The sequence below is a fragment of the Aquarana catesbeiana genome, linkage group LG01 (genome assembly GCF_042186555.1).
Source record: "Aquarana catesbeiana isolate 2022-GZ linkage group LG01, ASM4218655v1, whole genome shotgun sequence".
NCBI classification, from domain to species: domain Eukaryota; kingdom Metazoa; phylum Chordata; class Amphibia; order Anura; family Ranidae; genus Aquarana; species Aquarana catesbeiana.
The window spans coordinates 595,709,376-595,736,051 of NC_133324.1; the positions used below are offsets into that span (position 1 = coordinate 595,709,376).

General features: G+C 44.5%; 1 protein-coding gene across 2 annotated transcripts in view; it reads left to right on the forward strand.

Annotated features, from left to right (window-relative positions):
• The window catches only part of LOC141107581 (uncharacterized), a 337,458-nt gene that overhangs the window by 24,887 nt on the left and 285,895 nt on the right, over positions 1-26,676 (forward strand). For both annotated transcript variants that reach the window (XM_073598426.1, XM_073598433.1), the window contains one exon: positions 4,753-4,886. In XM_073598426.1, the coding sequence (XP_073454527.1) occupies positions 4,778-4,886 (109 nt within the window). In that variant the 5' untranslated portion in view covers positions 4,753-4,777. The remainder of the gene's footprint in view (positions 1-4,752; positions 4,887-26,676) is intronic.

A 26,676-nucleotide genomic window follows, 5' to 3' on the forward strand; every position in this document is an offset into this window, starting at 1 on the left:
GTCAGTGACAACCAATGACCTAGGATACGTAAGTGGTCTGGGTCAACAAAGTTTCACCCAGGGCTGAGGCGGAGCTCATGCCCCCCAGCCCACGGACCACAGCTGCCAAAGGACCGTGACACCCCAATGTGTGAACATCACCAGGTGGTAAAAGTGCAACCGGGCCGCTGAGCACAGGATGGGCTGTAAAAAAGAAGGAAAACTGTGTGAAAGCGGAAGGAAGGAGGGAAAGGAGTGGATGTGTGTGTATGTGCAGAGGATAGATATTTCAGTGTAGACTTCATATCAGGGGGTGAGTGAATGTGTGTGTGAATTGCTCAAAAACAAATGGAAGTGTAGTGGGTCATGAATGGTATTGAGGAGAATTAGTGTGAAAGACAAGGAATGTGTGTGTATGAGAAAAACAAAATAGCAAAGTTGTGAAAAGAGAGTGTGAAGGATGGATGTGTGTACCTGAATGGTGCAGGTGCAAAGCGGATAGGTCGCTCCTCCGCCACGGCGATGCCTGGTCTCACATAAAGTCCCGCTACTATCCCCTCTTTTTTTGCTTTAAATTACTGGGATGGAGACTTGCCAATGCATTTAGTGGTGTGGACAGGTCACAAACTCATTTCACTTCTGCTACATCAAAGGGTAAGGGCATTTGCCTTTAGTAAATCAACCAAATAGAAGGCGGAAGGTGAATCTCCCTAACGGATGCACAGATGGCATTGAAAGCTGACAGGGGTTCTAATCTATCTCCCCCTAGCCAAAACAAACAACAAAAAGCTTTGCCTTTAGTTATACTTTAGGAACACTGCTGCACTGATATAGTATTTCAATCTCCTGTGCTCACAGAGCCACGAGTGTCTTAGGCCTCATGCACACGGACGTTTTTACAGACGCTTTTTTGAGTGTCTTTTGCAGCTTAAAAAGGCCTGTCTATGTTAGTCTATGGCTTCATGTCCACCTAGGCGTTTTTGAGCTGCAAATGGCATAGGCATTATTAAGCTGTAAAAAAAACCCAGGACCAGTGGGTTCTGAGAGACGTTTTTCAGCTGGAAAAACGCTCTAACGCTGATAAACGCTCAAAAATGCTCAAAAACGTCACTCACCAAAGTTTTTTAACGTTTTTGATCCATTGAAAAAAAAAAAAATTTTGAAAAAAAAAAACGCTAAAAAAACGATCAGCTGGTGTGACGTCAACACTGCGCATGCGCAGGTCAGCAGAGGCATTATCCGACGGTCAGAAAAGCGTGAAGGCAGAATCTGATTCTGCCTTGCTGTCTCTGTGAGTGGTGTGTTTGCTGTTTATAAGGCCCTTCTTATTACTATTATTGTGTATATACAAGGTGATGAAGCTGGATATATAATAGGACAGGTTGAGCGATCACACATGAACCATTGCGTCCCAGGGTTGGCCTGGTTCATTATACTTCAGAACTTAGCACTCTGCTCTCATGCTGTCGCTATGAGGATTCTCTCCATTTGGAAGTGTTGTATCCATTCTGGCCAGTGTTCTGTCGATTACTGCAACCAGGGCTGGCCCAAGACATTGCCTGGGTCCAAGAATGAAATGCTGCCCCCCCCCCCCAAAAAAAAAATTACGCCCACCCAAAGGTCCCCACACCCATTATTTTATATTGTGATAAAATAAAATTCAATTGATCAGGAGGTCAGATTTACATGCAACAGCACCTTGTCTATATGATGGGGCACTGTTATTGCACTGATGGGGCACTGATTGCACACAGGATCGTGCCAGCTCACACTGCTGCTGTGTTTCTCTCTCCTCTCCTCATACCGCAGCAGCACGAGCTGAACGGGCAATGACGCTGGTTTGATGACAAGTGATCGCTCATTGGACGGAGTGATCAAGTGGTAAAGGGCTGCTGTCATTGGCCCTTTACCTCGATCCATGATGTGCTGGGTCCTGCAGACTCAGCCATCACGGACACTTCTGAGAAAAACAAGACTGGGAGACCTCCCAGGACTAGCTGGCCGCGATGTACCCGTCAATCAAGTGGGAGAGACTTGCCCTCAGCTAAGTAAACATACATAGAGCAACCAATTAAGCTAGCTTGTCACTCACAGTACCTAGATTTACTATGAACATAGAACTCACCAGCTGGCAAAGTGGTACCTGAGCCTCTTATTCCGTCTTGCAGCACTGGTGGTGTAGGTGATGAGCGGGTACTTGTGCTATGCTATGCTATCATGTGATGTGTTCCGGGCCTTCCAGCCGGGAAACCTGCTCTGCTCCGCTCCCTAACCCATATGCCGCTCCAAACCAATGCCGCTCGTCCCGCTCCTCAGTACACAGGAGCAGGAGGAGAGGAGGTAACACAGACACTGTATGCTGGTCTGGAGACTGGAAGCAGAGAGTGTACTGTGCCGGTGGTGTATTTTATTGCTGGCTGCCTGTTGTACCCTCCCCGCCGGCAGCCGCAACACTGAGGCTAAGAGGTAATGCCATTACTGGGTGGCAATTAGTGATATTTCTCTTCTTATACACACACAGACACACACACAGTGGTGTCACTAGGGTTGGTGTCACCTGGTGTCGTAAAACATGGTTTCACCCCTCCCCACCAACTATAGTAGCCACTCAGTACAGACCCCCCTCCCTCAGTACAGACCCCACCTCCACTAAGTATAGACCCCCCTCCATTAGTACAGACCCCCCTCAGGACAAACCACCCCTCCCCTCCATCAGTACAGACACACCCTCATGACAAACCACCCCCTCCTCCATCAGTACAGACCCCTCTGGACAAACCACCCCCCTACTCCATCAGTACAGACCCCCTCAGGACAAACCAACCCCCTCCCCCCTCAGGATGAATCCCCCCTCCATCAGCACAGATCCCCCTCAGGCTAACCCCCCAATCAGTACAGACCCCCCTTAGGATAACCCCCCAATCAGTACAGACCCCCCCTCAGGATAACCTCCCCCCACATCAGTGCAGACCCCCTTCAGGATAAATGCCCCCTCCATCAGTACAGACCCCCCTCAGGATGAACCCCCCCTCCATCAGTACAGACCCCCCTCAGGATAACCTCCCCCCAATCAGTATGCACCCCCCTCAGAATAACCCCCCTCCATCAGTACAGATCCCCCTCAGGATAACCCCCAAATAAGTACAGACTCCCCTCAGGATAACCCCCCCCAATCAGTACAGACCCCCCTCAGGATAACCCCCCCAATCAGTACAGACCCCTCTCGGGATAACCCCCCCAATCAGTAAAGACCCCCCCTCAGGATTAAACGCCCCCCTCCCCCATCAGTACAGACCCCACTCCCCTCATGCACCTGGGCAGCGGGCAGAGGAGGATTCAGTGTGCAGTCATCCAGAGAGTCGCTTGCTCAGACTGTCACTCTCTGGGCGGCGGGCTTGTGACAGATCAGGAGGCAGCAGAATCAGCAGTGAGAGTGAGGAGTCTGACTCAGGGCTAGTGTGGCACCGGCGCATTTCGGCTGAACAGCCCTGCCTCCAGGACCCTCCTCCACCCTCGGAATCGTGTCCCCGAGCAACGCCACTGTGAACACACACACACAGACACACACTGCATTTTCAGTGGCCAGCGGCAGAGGGAGTCTGGACATATAGAGGTGGCGAAGGGGCCGCCAGGCCGTGGCCGCCCCTGCTCAAGCTGCCACCTGGGTCCCGTGGACCCACCGGGACCCATGTCAGGGTCGGCTCTGACTGCAACACAGCACTCGCACATCTGACTATCAGATTCTGCCTCCACACTTCGTTGAATAATGCTTCTGATGATCTGTGCATGTGCAGTGTTGACAAGACCTCAGCTGATCAGCTGAGGTGACGTCACTACTGCGCATGCGTTGATCATCCGAGACATTATCCGACGATCTGCATTATTCAACAGAACATCAGCACCCACTGATCTGCTTGTACTGTGACTATTTACAGCACGGTCGGCACGACGGGCGCTTGTGCTTATGCCCCCTACCTGAAAGTGCTGTATCACGTATTAGATACCCGATCCAGCACAGGATCTGCTGCCATACCCCTACGTGAGGTGGTCGGCAATCGGTTAAAGGAAGCTTGTCAAAAAAATACTGTATGTTGGTTGTAGGTAGGCTCCTATTGCTCCTTCCAAAATTGCCCATAACATGACTAACAGTTTGCGCAGCACTTTACAATAAAAAGGGAGACAGTACAGCAACAATACAATTCAATACAAGAAGGTTAGGAGGGCCCTACTCCTGAGGGCTCATATTCTAACCTATCCTGAGGGGCAGGTGGAACAAACGGTAATAACTGTGGGGAAAGAACTGATGGGAGAACTAAAAGATTCTGTTGTTAGCTGAAGGCAGGATAGGCTTCCCTGAAGAGATTAGTTTTCAGGGATTGCCTAAAGGTGGACAAAGTAGGAGATAGCTGGACAGATTTGGGTAGAGAGTTCCAGAGGATGGGAGAGGCTCTGGAGAAGTCCTGGGGATGAGCATGGGAGGAGACAAGACATATTGCGAGCAGGAGGTCTTGGGAGGAGCAGAGAGGACACTTTGGGAGATATATTGAGACAAGATTAGTGATATAGCTTGGGCAGAGTTGTAAATGGCTTTGTATGCTCTCATTTCGAATTTTGATAATATTTTAAATTTTGAAAAATAAGTGCTATGCTATGTGATATGCACTAAATGGGTTGAAATGCTCAAATCAACATTCATCAATAATTTATTCACCCACTTATTCATCCTATATGTAGTTGCTAATTTTTAATGCCAGTATTTGTCGTTTATTTCAGGATTTTCGTAAAACTACGGCACACTATGGGTGCATATGCCAGTAACTTTCACAAGAGCGGAGGAAAAGTTCTCTTAGAGGAAATTGACCCTTCCCACCACAGTTGGATTACTGCACATGCTGAAACCTGCAAAAGTGAGTAGCATTTATATATATATATATCGGGTGGAAGCCCTTCAACCGAGAGGCCTACCAGAACTAGCCAGCCACGCTGTAGCTGTCAATCAGCTATAGCGCGGTCGAAAAGTGGGAGAGACTTGCCCTCAGCTGAGTGAACATACCGAGACAGATATGAACCACATAAAGACGCCACAAGACTTACAACATAACATAAACCTGAGGTGTGCCCTGGTCGGCTGGACGATATGCAAAAAAAGGGGGCATACCAAAGATAAGTAATTGATGATTGTGGAGACAATGTGTAAGAAGTGCCCTGAAAGGGGAACGGTTGGGAGGGTACCGTGCACTGGAGCCGACAAGGACCACAGATGAGTGGTCTGCTTATTTAGCCCCCCGGACTCCTCCCATAAATTCAAGCCACCATACTGGCCTTCTTATATACACATAAAAATGTATATATATATATATTTTTTTCTCCAAACTAGACAACACTGTATATATGGTAATCAGTATTGCCATACAGAGTTAAGTGATAATGAAAAGTAATAATGACCTTTTATTCTTGTATTTGATATTGAGGAGCAGTTGCCATATATAATATTTTAAAAAATGGACGGTTTACAATATGGTCAGTCAGATTAGTCACTTTGCATCACAGAATATTTCATAAAATGAGCATGAAGATCTTCAGGGTGACTATGACTTAATTCAATGTGTTAAGTATACAGTTAGGTCCAGTGGCGGCTGGTGAAGTTTTAGGATGGGGGAGCGCCAGACCCCGTCCTTCCTTTTTGACGCCTCCCACTTGATGAAAATGGGAGTGGAAAAGATACTCCAAACACCTGGTGTTAGCACTTCAATCATCCCGGCACCATGGTTGTTATGGTGTCAGGTTGACTGAAGCGCATTATTTCTATTATTACATTAAAATGAGTAATATAAAATGAAATCATTCAACTCACCATAATGCAGAATCAGTGGGAGCCCTGAGCGTGTCACTTGCCATGTCGCCTGCCACCAGATGCCATCAGGTGCCCCCAGCGGAGACCGTCCTTACATCAGGTGCCCCCAGCGGAGACCGTCCTTACATCAGGTGCCCCCAGCGGAGTCCCTCCTTACATCAGGTGCCCCCAGCGGAGTCCCTCTTTACATCTGTGTCCCCGTCAGCGGAGTCCCTCCTTACATCTTTGTCCCTGTCAGCAGAGTCCCACCTTACATCTGTGTCCCCATCAGCGGAGTTCCTCCTTACATCGGTGTCCCCATCAGTGGAGCCCCTCCTTACATTTGTGTCCCCAGCGGAGCCCCTCCATACATCTGTGTCCCCAGCGGAGTCCCTCCTTACATCTGTGTTCCCAGTGGAGTCCCTCCTTACATCTGTGTCCCCAGCTGAGTCCCTTCTTACATCTGTGTCCCCAGCGGAATCCGTCCTTACATCAAGTGCCCCCAGCGGAGTCCGTCCTTACATCAAGTGCCCCCAGCAGAGTCCGTCCTTATATCAGGTGCCCCCAGTGAAATCTGTCCTTACATCAGGTACCCCCAGTGGAGTCCCTCCTTACATCAGGTGCCCCCAGCGGAGTCCCTCCTTACATCAGGTGCCCCCAGCGGAGTCCCTCCTTACATCAGGTGCCCCCAGCGGAGTCCCTCCTTACATCAGGTGCCCCCAGCGGAGTCCCTCCTTACATCAGGTGCCCCCAGCGGAGTCCCTCCTTACATCAGGTGCCCCCAGCGGAGTCCCTCCTTACATCAGTTGCGCCCAGCAGAGACCCTCCTTATATCAGGTTCCCCCAGCGGAGTCCCTCCCTACATCTGTGTCCCCGTCAGCGGAGTTCCTCCTTACATCTGTGTCCCCGTCAGCAGAGTCCCTCCTTACATCTGTGTCCCATCAGCGGAGTTCCTCCTTACATCTGTGTCCCCAGCAGAGCCCCTCCTTACATCTGTATCCCCAGCGGAGCCCCTCCATATATCTGTATCCCCAGCTGAGCCCCTCCTTACATATGTGTCCCCAGCAGATCCCCTCCATACATCTGTGTCCCCAGCGGAGTCCTTCCTTACATCTGTGTCCCCAGCGGAGGCCCTCCTTACATCTGTGTCCCCAGCGGAGCCCCTCCTTACATCTGTGTCCCCAGCAGCACAGCACTCCACATCTGTAGCTAGTTCCTGGCTTTCTCTGTGTGTTCAGTGGAGAGGGGAGGGGCCTCCCCTCTCCACTAAACACAAGGAGATTAGTCCTCAGGGCGGCCATGTTTTTGTAGCCCGCCGGAAGTGACTTTGTTCTCACACTGAGAACAAAGCACCCGGCCGGGCGACGGGCGGATGCTGCTTGGCGCATTGGGTTGCGCTGCAAAGCAGCTCCAAACCCCACCAATGAAGCGCCGCGTCTACAATCTCGTGATTGCTTTGATGTGGCACTTCCCATAGTACACTGTGTCCGGGGCCCGAACACAGTGCACTTAGTTAAAGGACTTTTTTATTAAAAACATTTCTTAAAGGGGCCGTTTTAAATTTTTTTTTTTTTTTGGTGACTACAGGAGGGGGGCAGCACCCGGGCGCCCCCTATGGATGGGCCACCACTGGTTAGGTCCATATATATTGGGACACAAAGACAATTGTAATACTTTTGGCTCTGTATGCCACCAGAATAAAATTAAAACAAAACAATCCAAATGAATTTGAAGTGCAGACTTTCAGCTATAATTCAAGGGGTTGAACATTAATATCAAGTACAACTTTTAGGAACTGCAACCATTTTTATACACAGTCCCCCCATTTTCAAGGGCTCAGATGTAATTGAACAGATGGATATTATCATAAATAAAATGTTCATTTGTATTATTTTGTTGAGAATCCTTTACTGGTAATGACTGCCTAAAGTCTGGAACCCATGCACATTGCCAAAGACTGGGTTTCCTCCTTTCTGATCCTTTGCCAGGCTCTATCTGCAGCTGTCTTCAGTTGTTCTTTGTTCGTGTGTCTTTCTGCCTTTAGTGTTGCCTTCAGCAAGTGAAATGCATGCTCAATTGTGTTGAGATCAGGCGATTGACTTGGCCATTGCAGAATATTCCACTTCTTTTCCTTCAAAAGCTCCTGGGTTGCTTCTGCAGTGTGTTTTGGGTCATTGTCCATCTGTACTGTGAAGCAATGTCCAATCAAATTTGCTGCATTTGGCTAAATCTGGGCTGACAGTATATCTCTAAACACTGCAGAATTCATCTGGCTGCTTCTGTCTCCTGTCACATCATCAATAAACACCAATGACCCAGTGCCACTGGAAGCCAAGCATGCCCATGCCATCACACTGCCTCCATCATGTTTTACAGATGATGTTGTGTGCTTCTGATCATGAACTGTTCCAAGCCTCCTCCACACTTTTTTCTTCCCGTCATTCTGGTACAGATTAATCTTAGTTTCATCCATCCAAAGAATGCTTTTCCAGAACTGGTCTGGCTTTTTTAGATGTTTTTTGGCAAAGTCTAATCTGGCTTTTCTATACTTTAGGCTTATGAATAGTTTTCACCTTGTGGTGAACCTTCTGTATTTGCTCTCGTAAAGTATTCTCTTGATTGTAGACTTTGACAATGATCACGACCTCCTGGAGAGTGTCCTTCATTTGTCTGGATGTTGTGAATGGGTTTTTCTTTACCATACCCCCATTGTTGTCTTCCATTGACATCCAGGCCTTTTTATGTTGCTGAGCTCACCAGTGCATTCTTCTTTCCTCAGAATGTACCAAACTGTTGATTTGGCTACTCCTAATGTTGCTGCTATCTTTCTGATGGAAAAACCACGTGATTTGGTGAAAGTTAGCTGAAAATGTTCTGCCGTGTGTATACAGAACAAGTTCACGGCCAATGCCCATTCGGACAAAAATCCACAGAAAAGTCAGATGGAAGTCCGATCGAGTGTATGAGGCTTTAGAATCAACTCCAGACCTTTTACCTGCTTAATTGATGAAGAAATTATGAAGAAGTAGCCCACACCTGGCCATGAAACAGTTATTGATCCAATTGTCCAATTACTTGTGGTCCCTTGAAAAAGGGGGATGGCTATTCTTAAGAGCTGTAATTCCTAAACCCTTCCCCTGATTTGGATGTACAGTGGATATAAAATGTCTACACACCCCTGTTAAAATGTCAGGTTTCTGTGATGTAAAAAAGAAACAAAGATAAATCATTTCAGAACTTTTTCCACCTTTAATGTGACTTATAAACTACAACTTGGTTGAACAACAAACTGAGATCTTTCAGGTGGAGGGAAGTTAAAATAAAAAAATAAAATAATATGGTTTCATAACTGTACACACCCTTAAACTAATACTTTGTTGAAGCACCTTTTGATTTTATTACAGGACTCAGTTTTTTTGGGGTATGAGTCTATCAGCATGGCACATCTTGACTTCTTCTTTGCAAAAACACTCCAAATCTGTCAGATTGTGAGGGCATCTCCTGTGCACAGCCCTCTTCAGATCACCCCACAGAATTTTAATCGGATTCAGGTCTGGGCTCTGGCTGGGCCATTCCAAAACTTTAATCTTCTTCTGGTGAAGCCATTCCTTTGTTGATCTGGATGTATGCTTTGGGTCGTTCTCATGCTGAAAGATGAAGTTCCTGTTCATGTTCAGCTTTATAGCAGAAACCTGAAGGTTTTGTGCCAATATTAACTGGTATTTGGAACTGTTTATAATTCCCCCTACCTTGACTAAGGCCCCTGTTCCAGCTGAAGAAAAACAGCCCCAAAGCATGATGCTGCCACCACCATGCTTCACTGTGGGTAGGGTATTCTTTTGGTGATGTGCAGTGTTGTTTTTGTGCCAAACATATCTTTTGGAATTATGGCCAAAAAGTTCATCCTTGGTTTCATCAGACCATAACACATTTCCCCACATGCTTTTGGGAGACTTCAGATGTATTTTTACAAAATTTAGCTGGGCTTAAATTAGAGCTGCACAATTAATCGTCAAGAATCGTTATCGTGATTTATCATCAAGAATCGTTATCGCGATCTTGACTAAAGTGTTTCACAATTCTTTCTATGCAAAGAATTCTCTCTGCTCTTCTGAAGCCACAGCCCTCAAAAGAAAGGAAGAGAAAAGCCGGGCAGTCTGCCAAGAATCACAACATTCTTTATCAGTTTAACTTAAGTATAAACATTGTAACAATTTGTCAATGGAATAGACTTTGGTGTGTAAGTGAGGGAAATTTAACCACTTAAATACTAAACCTTTTTCTGACATTTGTTAGTTTCAAGTTAAAATCATTTTTTTTTTGCTAGAAAATTACTTAGAACCCCCACACATATATATTTTTTTAGTAGACACCCTAGAGAAAAAAATTGTGGTTGTTGCAATATTTTATGTCACACTGTATTTGCGCAGCGGTCTTTCAAATGCAATTTTTTTGGAAAAAATTACTTTAATGAATTAAAAAAAAAAAATCTAACCAGTAAAGTTAGCCCGCTTTTTTTTTTTTTATAATGTGAAAGATTTTATGTCGCGAGAATCGTGATCTTTTTATGCCAAGCTAAAAAATTGTGATTCTCATTTTGGCCAGAATTGTGCAGCTCTAGCTTGGATGTTTTTCTTTGTAAGAAAAGGCTTCTGTCTTGTCACTCTACCACACAGCCCAGAAGAAGAAGAGATTGTTTGTCACATGTACCAAACAGCCATTACTTGCCAGTATCCCTGCAGCTCCTTTAACCGCTTCAGCCCCGGAAGAATTTACCCCTTCCTGACCAGCGCACTTTTTGCGATTCGGCCCTGCATCGCTGTAACTGACAATTGCACGGTCGTACGACGTTGCACCCAAACAAAATTGACGTCTTTTTTTTCCCATAAATAGAGCTTTCTTTTGGTGGTATTTGATCACCTCTGCATTTTTTATTTTTTGCGCTATAAACAAAAAAAGCGCGACAATTTTGAAAAAAAACGCAATATTTTTTACTTTTTGCTATAATAAATATCCCCCAAAAATATATAAAAAAACAATTTTTTTCCTCAGTTTAGGCCGATATGTATTCTTCTACATATTTTTGGTAAAAAAAAATTGCAATACGCGTATATTGATTGGTTTGCGCAAAAGTTATAGCGTCTACAAAATAGGGGATAGATTTATAGCATTTTTATTATTAATTTTTTTTTTACTAGTAATGGCAGCGATCTGCAATTTTTATTGTGATTGTGACATTATGGCGGACACGTCGGACAATTTTGACATAGTTTTGGGACCATTGGCATTAATACAGCGATCAGTGCGATTAAAAATGCATTGATTACTGTAAAAATGTCACTGGCAGTGAAGAGTTTAACCACTAGGGGGCAGTGAAGGGTTTAAGTGTGTCCTAGTGTGTGTTCTAACTGAAGGAGGATGGGGACAGGGAAGATAACAGATCGGTGTTCATACTCTGTATGAACAGACGATCTGTCACTTCTCCCCTCAAAGAACCGGAAACACACACAGTTCCGGGTTCTCCATGTCTCAGCAGCGATCGCAGGAGCCCGGCGGTGATCGAGACCATCGGGCACTCGCATCGGCACTCGCCCGGGCACTTGCATCGGCTCGGGGGGCGTGCCCCCTAGTGGCCACAGGGCGAAGTGACATTACATAACGTCGTTTCGCCCAGCCGTGCCATTCTGTCGCAGTACAACTGCGGTGGCTAGTCGGCAAGTGGTTAATGTTGCTGTAGGCCTCTTGGCAGCCTCCCTGACCAGTTTTCCTCTCGTCTTTTCATAAATTTTGGCGGGTTGTCCAGTTCTTGGTAATGTCACTGTTGTGCCATATTTTCTCCACTTGATGATGGCTGTCTTCACTGTGTTCCATGGTATATCTAATGCCTTGGACATTCTTTTGTACCCTTCTCCTGACTGATACCTTTTAACAATGAGACCGCTTTTGAGGCTTTGGAATCTCTCTGCGGACCATGGCATTTGCTGTAGGATGCGACTAAGAAAGGAAAGACCTACTAGAACAGCTAAACTTTATTTGGGGTATTTCAAGGGTGGCCAAACACCCTGTGTCTTATTTTCATAGCCTTATTGTCATTGCCACTTTGAAAAGTATTGAGAGCACAGGTAGATTGTCCATCTGCTATTAATTTAAATGAGAGAGCTATCTGACTATAAGCTGAAAGCTGAACTCTGGGTATAAAAAAATAAAAAAATAAAAATGTATTCCTAAAAGGCCACAAAGGATATAAATCCATTTTTTGTGCACTTTTGCAAATCCAGATACCATATAAAAGTAGCAGTGACATAATCACTATACTGAACATAACGTGCAGAAATGCTATAGGCTGCCTGCAGAAAACTACAGGGGGTGGATACAAGACCAGTCAACCTGAACAAGGAGAGGGAGCAGCAGTGACCAGGCTTCATTATGGGAAACTCCTGTGAAAAGCAACATTGTACACTGGATTACTGCGCAGATACGATAGATGTACACGCAGCACATCGGGATTCAACACATGCTTCTTATATTTAGACAATACGTGATTATCCTGGAGTTCAGCTCTTAATTACACTGTCCCTATGTATAAAAGTGTTCTTACTTATATCTGTTCTTATTTACTTAAACCTCCTGCCCAGATTAAACCTCTAGCTAGGCCGTCTAACACTACTGCCCCGTACACACGGTTGGATTTTCCGACAGAAAATGTGTGATAGGACCTTGTTGTCAGAAATTCCGACCATGTGTGGGCTCCATCACACATTTTCCATCGGAATTTCCAACACACTAAGTTTGAGAGCTTGCTATAAAATTTTCCGAAACAAAATCCGTTGTCGGAAATTCCGATCATGTGTACACAAATCCGACACACAAAGTACCACGCATGCGCAGAATAAATTAAGAGACGAAAGCTATTGGCTACTGCCCCGTTTATAGTCCCGACGTACGTGTTTTACGTCACCACGTTCAGAACGATCGGATTTTCCGACAACTTTGTGTGACCATGTGTATGCAAGACAAGTTTGAGCCAACATCCGTCAGAAAAAATCCATGGATTTTGTTGTCGGAATGTCCGACCAATGTCCGACCGTGTGTACGGGGCATACCTGTATATAAAGGCTCTTCACTGCTCTTTCACAGCTCTCTAGCAATAAGTAGATTGCAGTTGTGACACATACCTTCTTTCATTTTATATTCCTTCATCTTTTCCTTTTTTTTTAAATTGAGTTAAAATGAAAACCTTTATTGCCTAATTAACTGTCTTAAACCCAAAAGCAAACATTTATGATATTGCAGCTTACCAAATCTTAGATGTGATTGCTGCATTTGATTTTTTTTTTGGGGGGGCTATTTTCATCTAGTGTTCCAGCCAGCAAGTCTGTTGTTTTTCAGCTCAAGATCTCCAGCAGAATTTATCTGTGTCAATACCATCCCCATTTTGGACATGAGCTCCCCTGTGCTCCTTTGTATACACAAAGCTGAAGTAGATATTTAATACATTTGCCTTCTCTTTGTCCCCAGTCACCCACTTTCATTTTGTAAAGGGCCTACATGCTCAGACCTGACCTTTTTACTTGTAGCACTTCCCCAAAAGGGGTTGCAGAATACTGGGTTCCCCACTCCCGCACAGCCAGGCAACAAGCATTTTCCACTTTCATTTAGACACTAGGAACACTCTTTGAGCTTGGCTTTTTGTTTTTTATTAGGGGTAATAATTTTGATGGGGAATAGGAATTATGGGATGCCCAGCTTGATTGCAACAATAACAGGGACAACTTCCTCCCTATATACATGTTCCAGAACTGTCCTTCTCCTGAATACTGACAGTCTCTGATAATTAAAGATGCAAAAGTCAGCAAAATCCTTGCCCTTATATTACAGAAAGTAATTCTATCACTTGTGCATTCCGATCAATCCGGTTTTATGCCAGGTAAGAGCACTTTTGATAACATCTGCCGATTGTATCTACATATTCATAAGGCAACCAATATGAAGGAAAGTGGGTTGGTACTCCCATTGGACGTGTTGAAAACATTTGATACTGTGGCATTGCTATGGGGGTGTGGGTCACACCCGTTGACACTCACCAGAGGGGTGACACCAGGGACAGCCGTGGGCTGACCATTTGGTGACAGGCGAGCCAAGGGGAAGCAGGAGGCGGCAGTGGCTGTCGCCTCCAACCCCCAGGAAGTAGCTCACTTAGTAAAGTAAAGGGAAGTTAGTAAAGTTAGTAAAGTAGGTTGGAGTCCCGGGCTGCGATCATGCCTCGGCAACCTCGCTACACACAGCTGGTAAAAAGGAGCTGGCGGGCTGTGGGAAGGTGAGAGTCTGGTGTCATTGTTTTGGGGTGGGGATTGTCAGAAAACATTAATCAGACTGAGACAGAAGAACAGTTAAATCACACTTGTTTGATAATAATAATAAAAAGGTAAACAGAGTAAACATAGTCAAAACATAGCCAGAGTTCAGGAATCGGAACCGATAATCAGACAAGCCAAAACATCAGGGAGCCAGAGATGAGCGTAGTAGAACAGCAAGCAGGATCTGGAGCCAGAAGGAATGTCAGCCAAGCAAGTCTTTAACAGGAACACAGCAGAGCGTCTCTGTGACCAAGGCGAAGGCAGAGATCACTGGACTGGACGGCTTAAGTAGGCAGGACTGACAAGCAGGATATCATTAACAGGTGAGTCACCGTGGAGAGAAATGAGCTGGCAATTAGCCAACAGCTGAGCGGCCAGCCTAGAGAAGAAAGGGCTGAGCCCAGCTCTGACAGGGATGGAAGAACCTCCTGGTGTAGTATGGGGGGATAGGGAAGCCCCCGTCGCTCACCCCTTCCTCTTACACCCCTCTCTCTCTCTCTCTCTCACCCCCTCTCTCTCTCGCCCCCTCTCTCTCTCCCACCCATCTCTCTCTCAATCCCCCCTCCCCAAGCCTTTTCCCCCTCTCTCTCACCCCCCACCCCTTTCCTCCCTCTTTCTCTCTCTCTCTCTCACCCCCACTCTCTCACCACTTCTTGCTCTCTGACCAGGCAGAACAGACACTACGAGCAGTGGCCCTGCTACAGGGGTATGGGCCGCACTCAGGTGACACCCACCAGAGGGGTGACATCAGGGACGGCCACGGGCTGACTGTTCACTGACAGGGGAGCAAAGCGGAAGCAGAAGGTGGCAGTGGCTGCAGTCTCTGATCGCGGAAGTAGATCACTTAGCAGAGTAGGTCAGAGCCCTGGGCTGTGATCGTGCCTCAGCAGCCTTGGGCTGTAGGAAGGTGAGAGTCTGGTGTAGTGTTTTTGGGGTGGGGATGGGAGAACCTCCTGGTGTCATATGGTGGATAGGGGAGCCCCCCTCTCTCTCTCACCCCTCTCTCTCTGAACCCCCCTCTATCTCTCTCTCTCTTTCTCCCCACCTCTTCCCCCTCTCTTTCTCCCCCACCGCCTTCCTCTTTCCCTCTCTCTCTCACACCCCTCTCTCTCTCTCACTTTCTCACTCCCTCTCTCCCCCCCTCTCTCACACCCTCTCTCTCTCTCTTTTAACCATCGCCTCTCTCATCTCCTCTCTCAGCCCCCCTCTCTCCCCCCACCTCTGAAGAGGTGAAGCTCTAATAGGAAGAGGTGAAGCCTAAAGAAGAATGGATGGAGTATACAGATGAAGGGGTGGATCTTAAACAGGAAAGGGTGGGACAAACTTAGATGGGGCATCTGATTTTAGTCTTGCCTAGGGCAGCACAAAACCAAAATACACCATTACCCCAGACCAGGGGTTCCCCTCCAAGGCCACTGACCATCTTCTTAGTACTCCATCTTCCAAACGACTCACCTGCTGGCATGCCTCATCCATATTTAAGGTCTGGCTCAGCCACCCTGCCAGGCCCACTGCCTGGGAATTGGCCAAGTTCCCCTAAGTATGCAGATCAACCCTCCTGGCTTCTGCCCACTAACTTCTAGAAATTTCGCCAAACTTCTAGAATCTGGGGGAAGCACCATAGACCTGCCTGTAAGAGCCATCCAGCCTAACCTGCAGTAAACCCATGACCTACATAAGACGTTTAATTATGAGTCAAAACATACATTTTCCTACATTCACACTAGTAGTACACTAGATAGTGCTACATACTATTAATATATTTATAGTTGTGATATAGCATGTGTGGGTCACCCATGATCAGGAGTCACAATCAACAAAGAAACTGTAACTGATTAGACAGATTAAGTGAATGAACAGTTGCATGGGTTCACAACATAATTGGGCCTTTGCCTATTCAGTTATATTCAGATTTAGATGACCCAGGGTGATAGGTAGAGAATAAGTTACTCCAACAATCCAGATGGTAAGGGTTATTAGAAAGTATTAAGCACATTAAGAGCCACATTTAAATGTCAAATATAGCAGTATGTACAGTATCAATAAAATAGCTGGCCCTAGATTCGGTGGTAAAGTTACTATGAGGGTATGAAAAAGAGCAGACTCATATGTCAGTAGCTCAAAAATACTCTTAAGCAGAATAGTCATGAAGCCCTGTGTAAAGTACAGAAGATGGTGGACTAAAAGAGATTCTGAATGCCCACTGTACTATCACAGGGTCACAAACTTTCTTCACCTGCCAGGTTTGGAGCCACTTTGGATTATGTGGTTGATGTTTTTGAGACAATGGCTCTTCAATGATGCCCATGGGACAGGGGTGTAGATAAGGGGGGTCAGGGGTGTTCAAACCCCCCAGAGCATCCTGGCAAAATGCCCAGACAGTGTCCCTGCCGTTTAGCCTCAGCATCAGCACAGTAGAAGCAATCAGAGTTTCGGAGTGCAGCAGCCAGCCCCCCTTCTATTGTGCCCCATCCCCTCAGTTTAATAAGGGGTCCCCCTGAAAAGCATGAAATTACTGTGAGGTCTCAGATGCCAGCAATTGACAGTGCACAGTTGAGGGAACTCCTAGACCCCTCCTTGCAGTATTATATGACACAGCCGAAGGGAGACTGGGGATGCAGAAGTTTTCCTATTTCTGTGCCGTGCTGAATCTGAGGTCTGGTAAGTGAGGAGGCATCAATTTTCTGTTTTAGGAAGGAGGAAGTAAGAATTCCAGTCTTGGGGAGTTTCTTTTGGCGGGAGGGGGTTTAAGGAAAGGGGGTGGCTTTGCTTTTGGAGAAAGGAGGGGGAGTTTCTTGTAGAGAAGTTTACAGGGGGTGGTTAATGGCAGGGATTTGCTTCTTGGAGGGAGTTTGATTGGATGAAGGGAGATTTTCTTCATAATTAGAAATCTTTGCTGGGGGAGAGGGTATTGACTGAGGGAGATAATTATTTGGTGGGTTGGTTTAGAGACAGAGGGATTTCATTTGTGGGGGGATATTTGAGGGAGGGAGATATTTTACAGTGGGAATCTTTGCTTGGGGAGGGAGGGAGAGGGGGATTTTTTTTCCTTTAAAAGAGATTTTTTTAAAATTATACTTACCTAGGTGGATGGAGCATCGACCTAATGTTGTATCTGTCCCCAGCTGCTTCTAAGCCCAACAACAGAGCGATCAAAGACCACTGATTACTCAGTTCTCAGCCTTCAGTGAGCAAAGAGTGGTAACTGTCAGTCCCAGGCTCTGGCCCTCCTCTCCCAAGCTCACTGGAATGCCAGGCTGTGGAGGGGGCAGGAGCGGCTGGTCCAGGCATCTGGGTGATTCCTGACTTTAAAGTTAGGATCTTTCCACAGCTGACACAGCGATGTCAGCTGACAGAGGGCTATAGCTGGCTGTCAGCTAAAAATGGGTCACAAAAGTGCTGAACGAACTGCACTCCTCCCCAGGAGAAGTACAACCAAGCGGTATGCCGTCCCATCAGAGTGCATGCACCAGTGACATCACCGGCTGCTTTCCATGTGAATATCTCCTAAACACAACAAGTTTAGGAGATATTCACTATACCCACAGATAAGCATTATTATAGGCTTACTTGTAGGTACAAGTTCAAAAGCTGGGTTTACTACACTTTAAGACTGAATAAAAGCCAACCATATTGACCAGGTGCAAAGGGCACCATTCTGTGGTAGGCAGTGCACAATATTTTTTTTTTCATCTCTTAAAACATTTCATAAAATTTCTTAGGACACATTTTTTAAGGTTTAAATAACTTTAAATCACTGAATTTACTGCCCACCACAATATGTTGCCCCTTGCACCTGCTCAACTTGCACAGTAAGGTTAGCTAAAATCCAGTCTTGGGTCTCATTCATACATCCTACATGACCATGGTGCAGCAAGTATACTGCAAATACCTGCACCTGATCAGATGTTCTAATATGTACTGAGCCTGTACACCTGAGTGATGGGCTGAAAAGAGCCAAGGCTGTCTGCTGCTGTAAACATGTATCCACATGTATCTGCACATCCAGTGGGTACCTGCAGGTAGGAATACATTTTTGCCCTTGGATAAAATCTCTCTGCATCCAGGGTCAGAAATTTGTCCCTAACAGCAGGTAACCACTGTGACACACGGTTTGTTAGTGTGTTGCTCAGGCTTAATCGATGTGGAGAGTAATGTAGATGATACTGAATGTGCTGCAGGAGTGTCAGCAAGGGATGGAGCTCATCCCGGCTCCTGTAGTCACTGAAGGGAAGAGAGAAAAAAAACATCCCTGGTGCCACACATCCACGGAGTCCTATGGTAATGTAGTAGTGATGGGAGAGACCTCAGCCTGGGTTCCCGCCAGGCCGCACCGCAGTGTGTTTTGCTTTGTCCCCTGGAGCTTAAACATGGGGACCACTGGATGTGCCCACACATGTGGCTCTTTTCAGCCCATCACTCAGGTGAACAGGCTGAGCAGCTGACAAAAAGTGGAACATCTGGGATCCTGGCTGTAGGTATTTATGGTATATTTGCCATTCCATGGCCATTTAGAACATATGAATGGGATCTAAAGGCTAGTTCACATGGTAAGTTTTTTTTAGTTCAACCCAGCAAAAAACTAGGGAGCTTAGGAGGAGCTCGCTGTACTAATGAGTACACTACCGCACCACAACTGCGTGCATTGTGTTCTATTCAGTTGAATGGGGATAATTTTTGCTACGCTGCATTGCAAAGTCTCATGGCCCCACTATGCTGTCACATGTTTTTACCATACCTCCCCCAACATAAAAGTGTAAATGATGCCTTTAAGTTTGAAAGACCTGAACCCCCCCCAGAAAAAAAATTATCTTTGGCCCTGCCATGGGACCAATGGTATAGCAAGTGATTGTTGTGTCAGTATTAAAGGTAAATTTTGCCCTATAAGGAAGTTAGTTGTCCCAGTGGCATTAAGATGGTCCATTCACACCTGCTGTGTCCAAGTTAACGTACCTTTAAAAGCAGCATTGTAAAACCCTTGCTTTTATTGCAAAAATATCTGGTTCTGATCCATGTTCAGGCACTTCCTGTAATAGGGTGCCGGTTATTTCCCCCTCCTAACTGTGCTCCTGCATTGTCACCATGTCACACAGGCTTCTGATAAAGAACTTATTACAAGTTACTGTTTTAATCACATTATGCAGGTATGGTCTGCTGTTGCAATCACTAAGAAACACACAATTAGATATTCCATGCAGCCCTTGCTGGAATGTATACATGTAGACAAGAAGTGGATGCAAAAGGGGCTACAGGGGCTAAGCTGCACTAAAAGACAACAAAGGATTAAAGGTAAAGACAAGTACTTTTTTTTAAGAATAATGTTTATAATGCACAGTGCTTTGGCAAACTAATTGTCATTCAGATAGGGTTGACATCTACTTTAAAGCTAAACTAAACCCTCCTATCCTTTTGAGCCAAGGAAGCTGTCGTCTTAGATTCTGTTTAATCTGCAACTGCCATCTGTCATGAATTTACAGTAATGTTCATGTCTGTCTGTCTGCTTACCTCTCTGTTGTGTTCAGCTTAGAGGCCAGTCGCTGTTAACCTATATGCTTAAGTAATCTTCCCTCAAGCATGGCTCCACACCAGCCTCTAACAGGAAACACTATATTAACCTGTGCACTGCAAACCAAGCCTTGCTGATCAATATTGTGTGTTTTGCTTCCTGTGTGCTTCTTGCCGTGTGTTCTACGTCTGATTCTGTTTACTGACCTTGGCTTGTTCTTTGACTATCCCTGTCTGCTTGATACCCCAACCTTTGGCGTGTTCTCCTGTCTATCCCTGTCTGCTCATTGCCCCAACCTTTGGCTTGTATCCTGACTATCCCTAGTTGTCCTGGACTGCTACTGCCTCTCTATCCTCCAGTAGCCTTCCATGAGCGTGAGCTGAGAGACTCTGGGGGCTGCGACCTGAAGCCAGTTACAGCAAAGGCCATCCTCACCATTAGAGGCCCTGGTGAACACCTGCTGGCTCTTAGACTCCGCGCCCTGGGGAATCTCATGCTCTAGCTCCCAGTGTGATCTGTGTTGGTGCTCCAGTGGACCTGCTTTCCTAAACCACCCAGAGCTCCATCCGCAGAAGTCAGCCGTAGTGTCCACTACCTTAGCAGTGCCCTCCTGACCCCACCGGTGTGCATCTGTCATGTGTGATCAGTTATGGCACCACCCATTTGATAGTTTGACAGTTTGGTTGACAGCACAAACAAATGTGACAGTTTGCAATCCCGACATGCCAGGAATTTACCAGTTTTTTGAAACTGGTAAATCAATGGGTTTAGTTCCACTTTAGGATTTAAGGGTTGTACTATAATCCTATTGATGGCTATCACAGTATACCACTTTACTACTACATTTTTGTTATAACTTTTCCCAGATGTTTTTTAACCTCCCTAGCGGTTTTCCCGAGTGTGGCTCGGGTTAAATTTCAGCACCCTTAGTGGTAACCCCGAGCCACACTCAGGATTACATCTCAGGATCCTGCCTGGAAACTGGAGATTGTCCATAGTAACCAAAAAGTGTCCCTTTACATTAAAAAGTCGTTTTAGACCAGCTAAAAAACAGCGATAGTAAATTAGAACACTTGCAGAATTGAGCAATAGTGAATTGTGGGGAAATTTATTTTATTATTATATTATTATTTTTTATAATTATTTATTTATTATATTATAATTTATGATTTTGTGTTTCAAACTTCATCATACCCGGGATGTCTACTAGACTCTTGGTGGACAGATTTAAGTGTGTTATTGCTAAGAATTACAAGCCTACAATATAAAACGCCAAATTTCTATGCAAAATAATTGTACCACTTTGAGACGCAAAAATCTGAAGTAATCATACCGCCAGGGAGGTTAAATCCTTCCTATGTCAAAAAAATAACATATTTTGCACACATTGTACATATGAACATGCAAAGCAAGGTGTAATAATGTTCAGGCTGCTCTCGTCTGTTGGCATGGCCCTCTGTGACAAATAACCTTGTGCGTTATTTGACAGAAATTTAGACATTCTTCCAAATGGAGCTATAGCATCAAACATTGCTCTAGCTGATTCCCTGAGATAAATAATGATTTGACAGTGAATGAGCATGCACTTAGCAAAGAAGGTTTTTCAGCCTCACATTTATCACTTTGAGAGAGGAATGACTAATCAAATGCTTAATTACCAAGTAACAAGGGGACATTAAAAAAGTGATAAATGTGAACATTTTCCCGGGAAACCTGTTCCTCTCTGTTTAACTGTCCAATAACAGGAGCCCAAAAGGAAAAATTGCATTTGTATTCATGTGCTAAGTTGTAAACTAGTGCTTTTATAGACAAAATCCTTCTCTTTCTGGTGATGCACTTCACTGATATCAAATTAGACGTCTCTCTAAACCAATAAACTGTGAAGGGGAATGAAGGTCCTGTATAGCTCTGGAACATCGGTTACAAAGTAGGGAAAAGTTAACACTTTATCAAGCACCTTAAATGTCCACAATCATTAGCTGCAGCCACAAAACAATGAAGTACCTTTAAATCAATGTGCACACACACACACACACACACACACAGAAGAAGGAAAAGTGCTGCAATAGGCTTTTCCGCAAAGTGTGCAGTTTTTGGTAAAAATGCTTACTCAGTTTTTTCAGTGAACAACATGACCAGTTTCTAAAAAAAAGAAAAAAAATGTAGAAGCACTGAATATGAGGAAAGTTGTTAGAAGTTTGAAACAAAACATTATTGTTATAGATACAATCTATTTGCTAGTGATTTAATTGTTTGAAGAAAGATGTGGGCAAATGAATGATGAAGAGCTCTACAAACATATTTTAGAAACCTGCTTTATAAAGTATTTTAATATATATTACCAAGATTTATTATTAGTACTGGCTATTTTGTAATTTATTAACCACCTCAGCTCCAGAAGGTTTTATTCCCTTCATGACCAGGCCATTTTTTGCTATTTAGCACTGTGTTATTTTAATTTTAATGAAATTTTGCAGTCATGCAATGCTGTACCCAAATGAAATGTATATCACTTTTTTTTCACAAATAGAGCTTTCTTTTGGTGGTATTTGATCACCACTGATTTTTTTTTATTTTCTTATGATATAAAGGAAAAAAGGCTGAAAATTCTGAAAAAAAAAATAATATTTTTAAATTTCTGCTATAAAATATATCCAATAAAAAAATATAAATAATCAAATGCGGACAAACTCCCCCTGTGTACAATCACAGAGGGTGTTGGTGGGGCACATGCATGCACCCTAAACCCGGAAACAAACAGCGACGTACCATTACATTGACGTTCCTGTACAGGTCACCCATCCCCAGTACATTGCAGGTGGGTGGTCTGGAGGTAGTTAAAGGCTAAGTTCACCTTTAAGTAAAAAATAATAAATGCACTTTTTTTGCAAGAAAAAAAAAAATTAATTTATAATTTTGTTTACACAGCAGCCTGCAAAGTATTGTATCATCAGTGGATGGTGGGTGCAAAGTCAGACTCCTGTACATTCTCCCTCTATGGGCTGTTGGATCTTCTGTGACAGCAGCTGTATGGGAAAGGAACCCCCGCCTGCCTTCACAGGGGTATAAGGTGTTCTGGGGGTGAGGGGAACACGTGTTGGAACATGTTACAAGTTACTTCCTAAATACGGGTGTAACATGTAACATGTTCAAAAGGTAAACTTATCCTTTAAACCGATGGCGACCAACCTACTTAAAAATGATTGGTTTGTTTAAGCAGAACTGAAGGCAAAGCTTTTTTTTTTTTTTCATTTTAAATTGCATAAGGGTGGGGTTTAACCCCATCTGTTTTTTTTTTTTTTTTCATCTATGTTCCATTGGGGAGATTTCCCTTTACTTCCTGTCCCATGATCACAACAGGAAGTGAGAGAGAAATACCTGGTTATCATTAGGGTCTGCAGGACTAGTGTTCCATTTGAAAATTTTCCTTTCTATTCCTGCTCTTGTGATCACTTAAAATTTGAGATTTTCTTTTCACTTTCGGGGATAACAGTAACCTTGACAAATAGAGAGAGTGAATCTCCCTAACGTGGACAGTAACGAAAATCTGACATGGGTTCTTACTCCCTCTCTATCAAAAGAGTAAAAAAAGCAGAAAACTATTTCATACTTACCGTAATTTTCTTTTTCTGGTGCCTATCCATTGCAGCATACCTGCGACAAGCTCCGCCTTGGCTCCTCCCTCAGGACCAGTGAATATTATAAAAGAAAAGGTTTAGTGCACTCCCAGCATTCTACGTACTATAGCACACCGAGGGGGGGGATTGTATGCTACCATGGATAGGCACCAGGAAAAGAAAATTACGGTAAGTATGAAACAATTTTGTTTTCCTGGTGCCTCCATGGCAGCATACCTGTGACAAATAACTAGCTGAAATTGGTGGGATGATGCATAGTAACCACTTCCGGACTGCCGCACGCCAATATACGTCCTATATTTGAAGAGGGATATCTTTGTTATGGCAGTAGTTAGCTCCCGCCGCTCTCCGGTGCCCTCCGCCGCTTACCGGAGCCGTCGATAGCAGCGGAGGCAATCGGATCCTTTTGTCCTTCCGGGTTATAGAGAAAAGTGAGGGGAAGATGGCCCCCACCTTTCTCCTTAACCATTGCACGGCGGAAGAGACGTCAAAATATCACTTCCGCCCATAGCTCTTAAAGGGCCTTTTTTTTTTTAATTTTTAAACGCGTCCCGTCGAGCTCACATGCAGAAGCGAGCGCATATAAACGCATATGAAAACGGTGTTCAAGCGACACATGTGAGCTATCACCACAATCAGTAGAGTGAGAGCAATAATTCTAGCCCTCCTCTGTAACTCAAAACATGCAACCTGTAGAATTTTTTAAACATCGCCTATGGAGATTTTTAAGGGTAAAAGTTTGTTGCCATTCCACGAGCGGGCGCAATTTTGAAGTGTGACATGTTGGGTATCAATTTACTCGGCGTAACATTATATTTCACAATATAAAAAAACATTAGGCTAACTTTACTGTTGTCTTATTTTTTAATTCAAAAATGTTATTTTTTCCAAAAAAAGTGTGCTTGTAAGACCGCTGCGCAAATACATTGTGAGAGAAAGTATTGCAACGACCGCCATTTTATTCTCTAGGGTGTTAGGAAAAAAATGTATAATGTTTGAGGGTTCTAAGTAATTTTCTAGACAAAAAAAATGGTTTTAACTTGTAAACAACAAATCTTAGAAAGAGACTCGGTCCTTAAGTGGTTAAAAAGATTTTTTTAAAAAAAGAATTTAAAATAGGCAGATGCCGGCCTGATAGCCTGTCTGCCAGTTTCTACAGATGAGAAAGCTGCCGGGTCTACTCTGGAACGTATCGTAAATGCATGTTGGGATGACCATGCTACCCTTTAGATCATTTTGATGGATACATCTGCTCTGGATGTCCAAGAAGCATAAAACAACCAGGTGATATACAGCCCAACTGAAGAGGGGTTTCCGGTTCCCTATCCCTGTACACCTTCTTAACCAACTCCTTAAGTAGTTAAAAAGATTTTGCATAGCATACAAGCTCATTATGAATTACTTACCCGAGAACGAAGCCCCCACAGCCATCCTCGTCTCCCCCTCCGGCCGGCGACATCTCTCCCGGGGGTTACTTCCGGGTATCACGGCTCCGGCGTTGTAATTGACCTGAGCCGCAATTACGTCACTCCCATGCATGCGCGTGGGAGCCGCCGGTAACGGCACACACTGAAGCAATGGCATATACGTGCCATTGCTTCAGTTTGCCCTAGGCTTACCTGTAGCATAAAGTTGTTGTAAAGGGTTTACAACCACTTTAATGGACATGGCTTTACAGGCATCTCCCTCTTTGTCCACTAGTGCAGACCCCTGTGCATCAAACTTGTTTGATATATAGACTGGAATAGACGTTTGCTCCATCGCTTCAGGAATTCTAGCTAAAAGGTGCCTGAGGTATCCATGTGTCCATGGGACCATCTGGATACAAAAAGACAAAAATCCCTATTAAGTTGAGTTAGCTCGAAGCTGTTATGTAGGACCATTTACTCACTCTTCTTACTTTCTAAATGATTGCCCACACTTTCTGAGATGGTAGGGACACTGTCCCTTTTGAGGTGTTGAATAAGGTGCCTAAACTGGAGAAAAGATGACTTGTTTGATGATTTACCATCCAACCATATCTTGATAGTGTAGGCCACAGCATCCACTTGTGTTCCACTAGCTGGGCTGGATCTTTTGATAAAAGGAGGATATCATCTGGTTAGTGATAAGAACTGAGACCCAGTTCTCATAAAGAAGCATGGATAGTGATCCAAGCCCCCCGTGAGGGTTCTGAGGGAAGTGCAGGGTCCGAAAGAGAGACTCTAGAATTGTAGATGGGCCTGGTCGACCAAAAATCTCAGATACTTCTGTAACAGTTGTAGTATGGGTGCGTGCAAGTAAGCATCCCTGAATACCTGGGTACATCTAATTCAGCAGTTCTGGAGAATCAAGTCTGACTTTCCTCCTGTGATGCAGGAAATGGCCTTCTGTAACCTTTCTGCAAAGAGTGATATACCATAAAAAAAGGGTATTTATACTAATTTTGTTTTGACACAATGTCAGCTGCCCGTAGTTGACTACAATACCCATATGGCTATCACAAGTAGTGACATCGATCTTGTAAAGTAACATAGTTGCATAGTTACATAGTAGGTGAGGTTGAAAAAGACACAAGTCCATCAAGTCCAACCTATGTGTGTGATTATATGTCAGTATTACATTGTATATCCCTGTATGTTGTGGTCATTCAGGTGCTTATCTAATAGTTTTTTGAAACTATCAATGCTCCCTGCTGAGACCATCGACTGTGGAAGGGAATCCCACATCCTTGCCCCTCTTACGGTAAAGAACCCTCTACGTAGTTTAAGGCTAAACCTCTTTTCTTCTAATTTTAATGAGTGGCCACTTGTCTTGTTAAACTCCCTTCCGCAAAAAAGTTTTATCCGTATTGTGGGGTCACCAGTACGGTATTTATAAATTGAAATCATATCCCCTCTCAAGCGTCTCTTCTCCAGAGAGAATAAGTTCAGTGCTCTCAACCTTTTCTTTCTTCATTTTCCAAAACAAATGAGAGCTGCAAAATACTCATTATGCCTCTTAGCAAATACCTTGGGGTGTCTACTTTCTGAAAAGAGGTCATTTGGGGGGGTTTTGTGCTATCTTGGCATTTCATGGCCTCCGAAACTGTGATAGTTAGTGAGGAGTAAAATCAAATATTTATGCCATTAGAAATCCTGATGGCAGGGATTGGATTTCAGGGTCCTGTTCGCATCTAGACTGCCAAAAAGTCTCACACATGTGGTATCCCCGTGTTTAGGAGAAGCAGCAGAATGTATTTGTGTAAAAAAAAAAAAAAGTGAGTAGGTGGCTGTACATGACTTTGCGCAGGCAGGCCGCCCTGGTGCAGTATATGTACGTGGGGCGGTCCGAATCTGGTTAAGCTAGAAGAATGACTGAAAAATACAACTAGTAACTAGTATG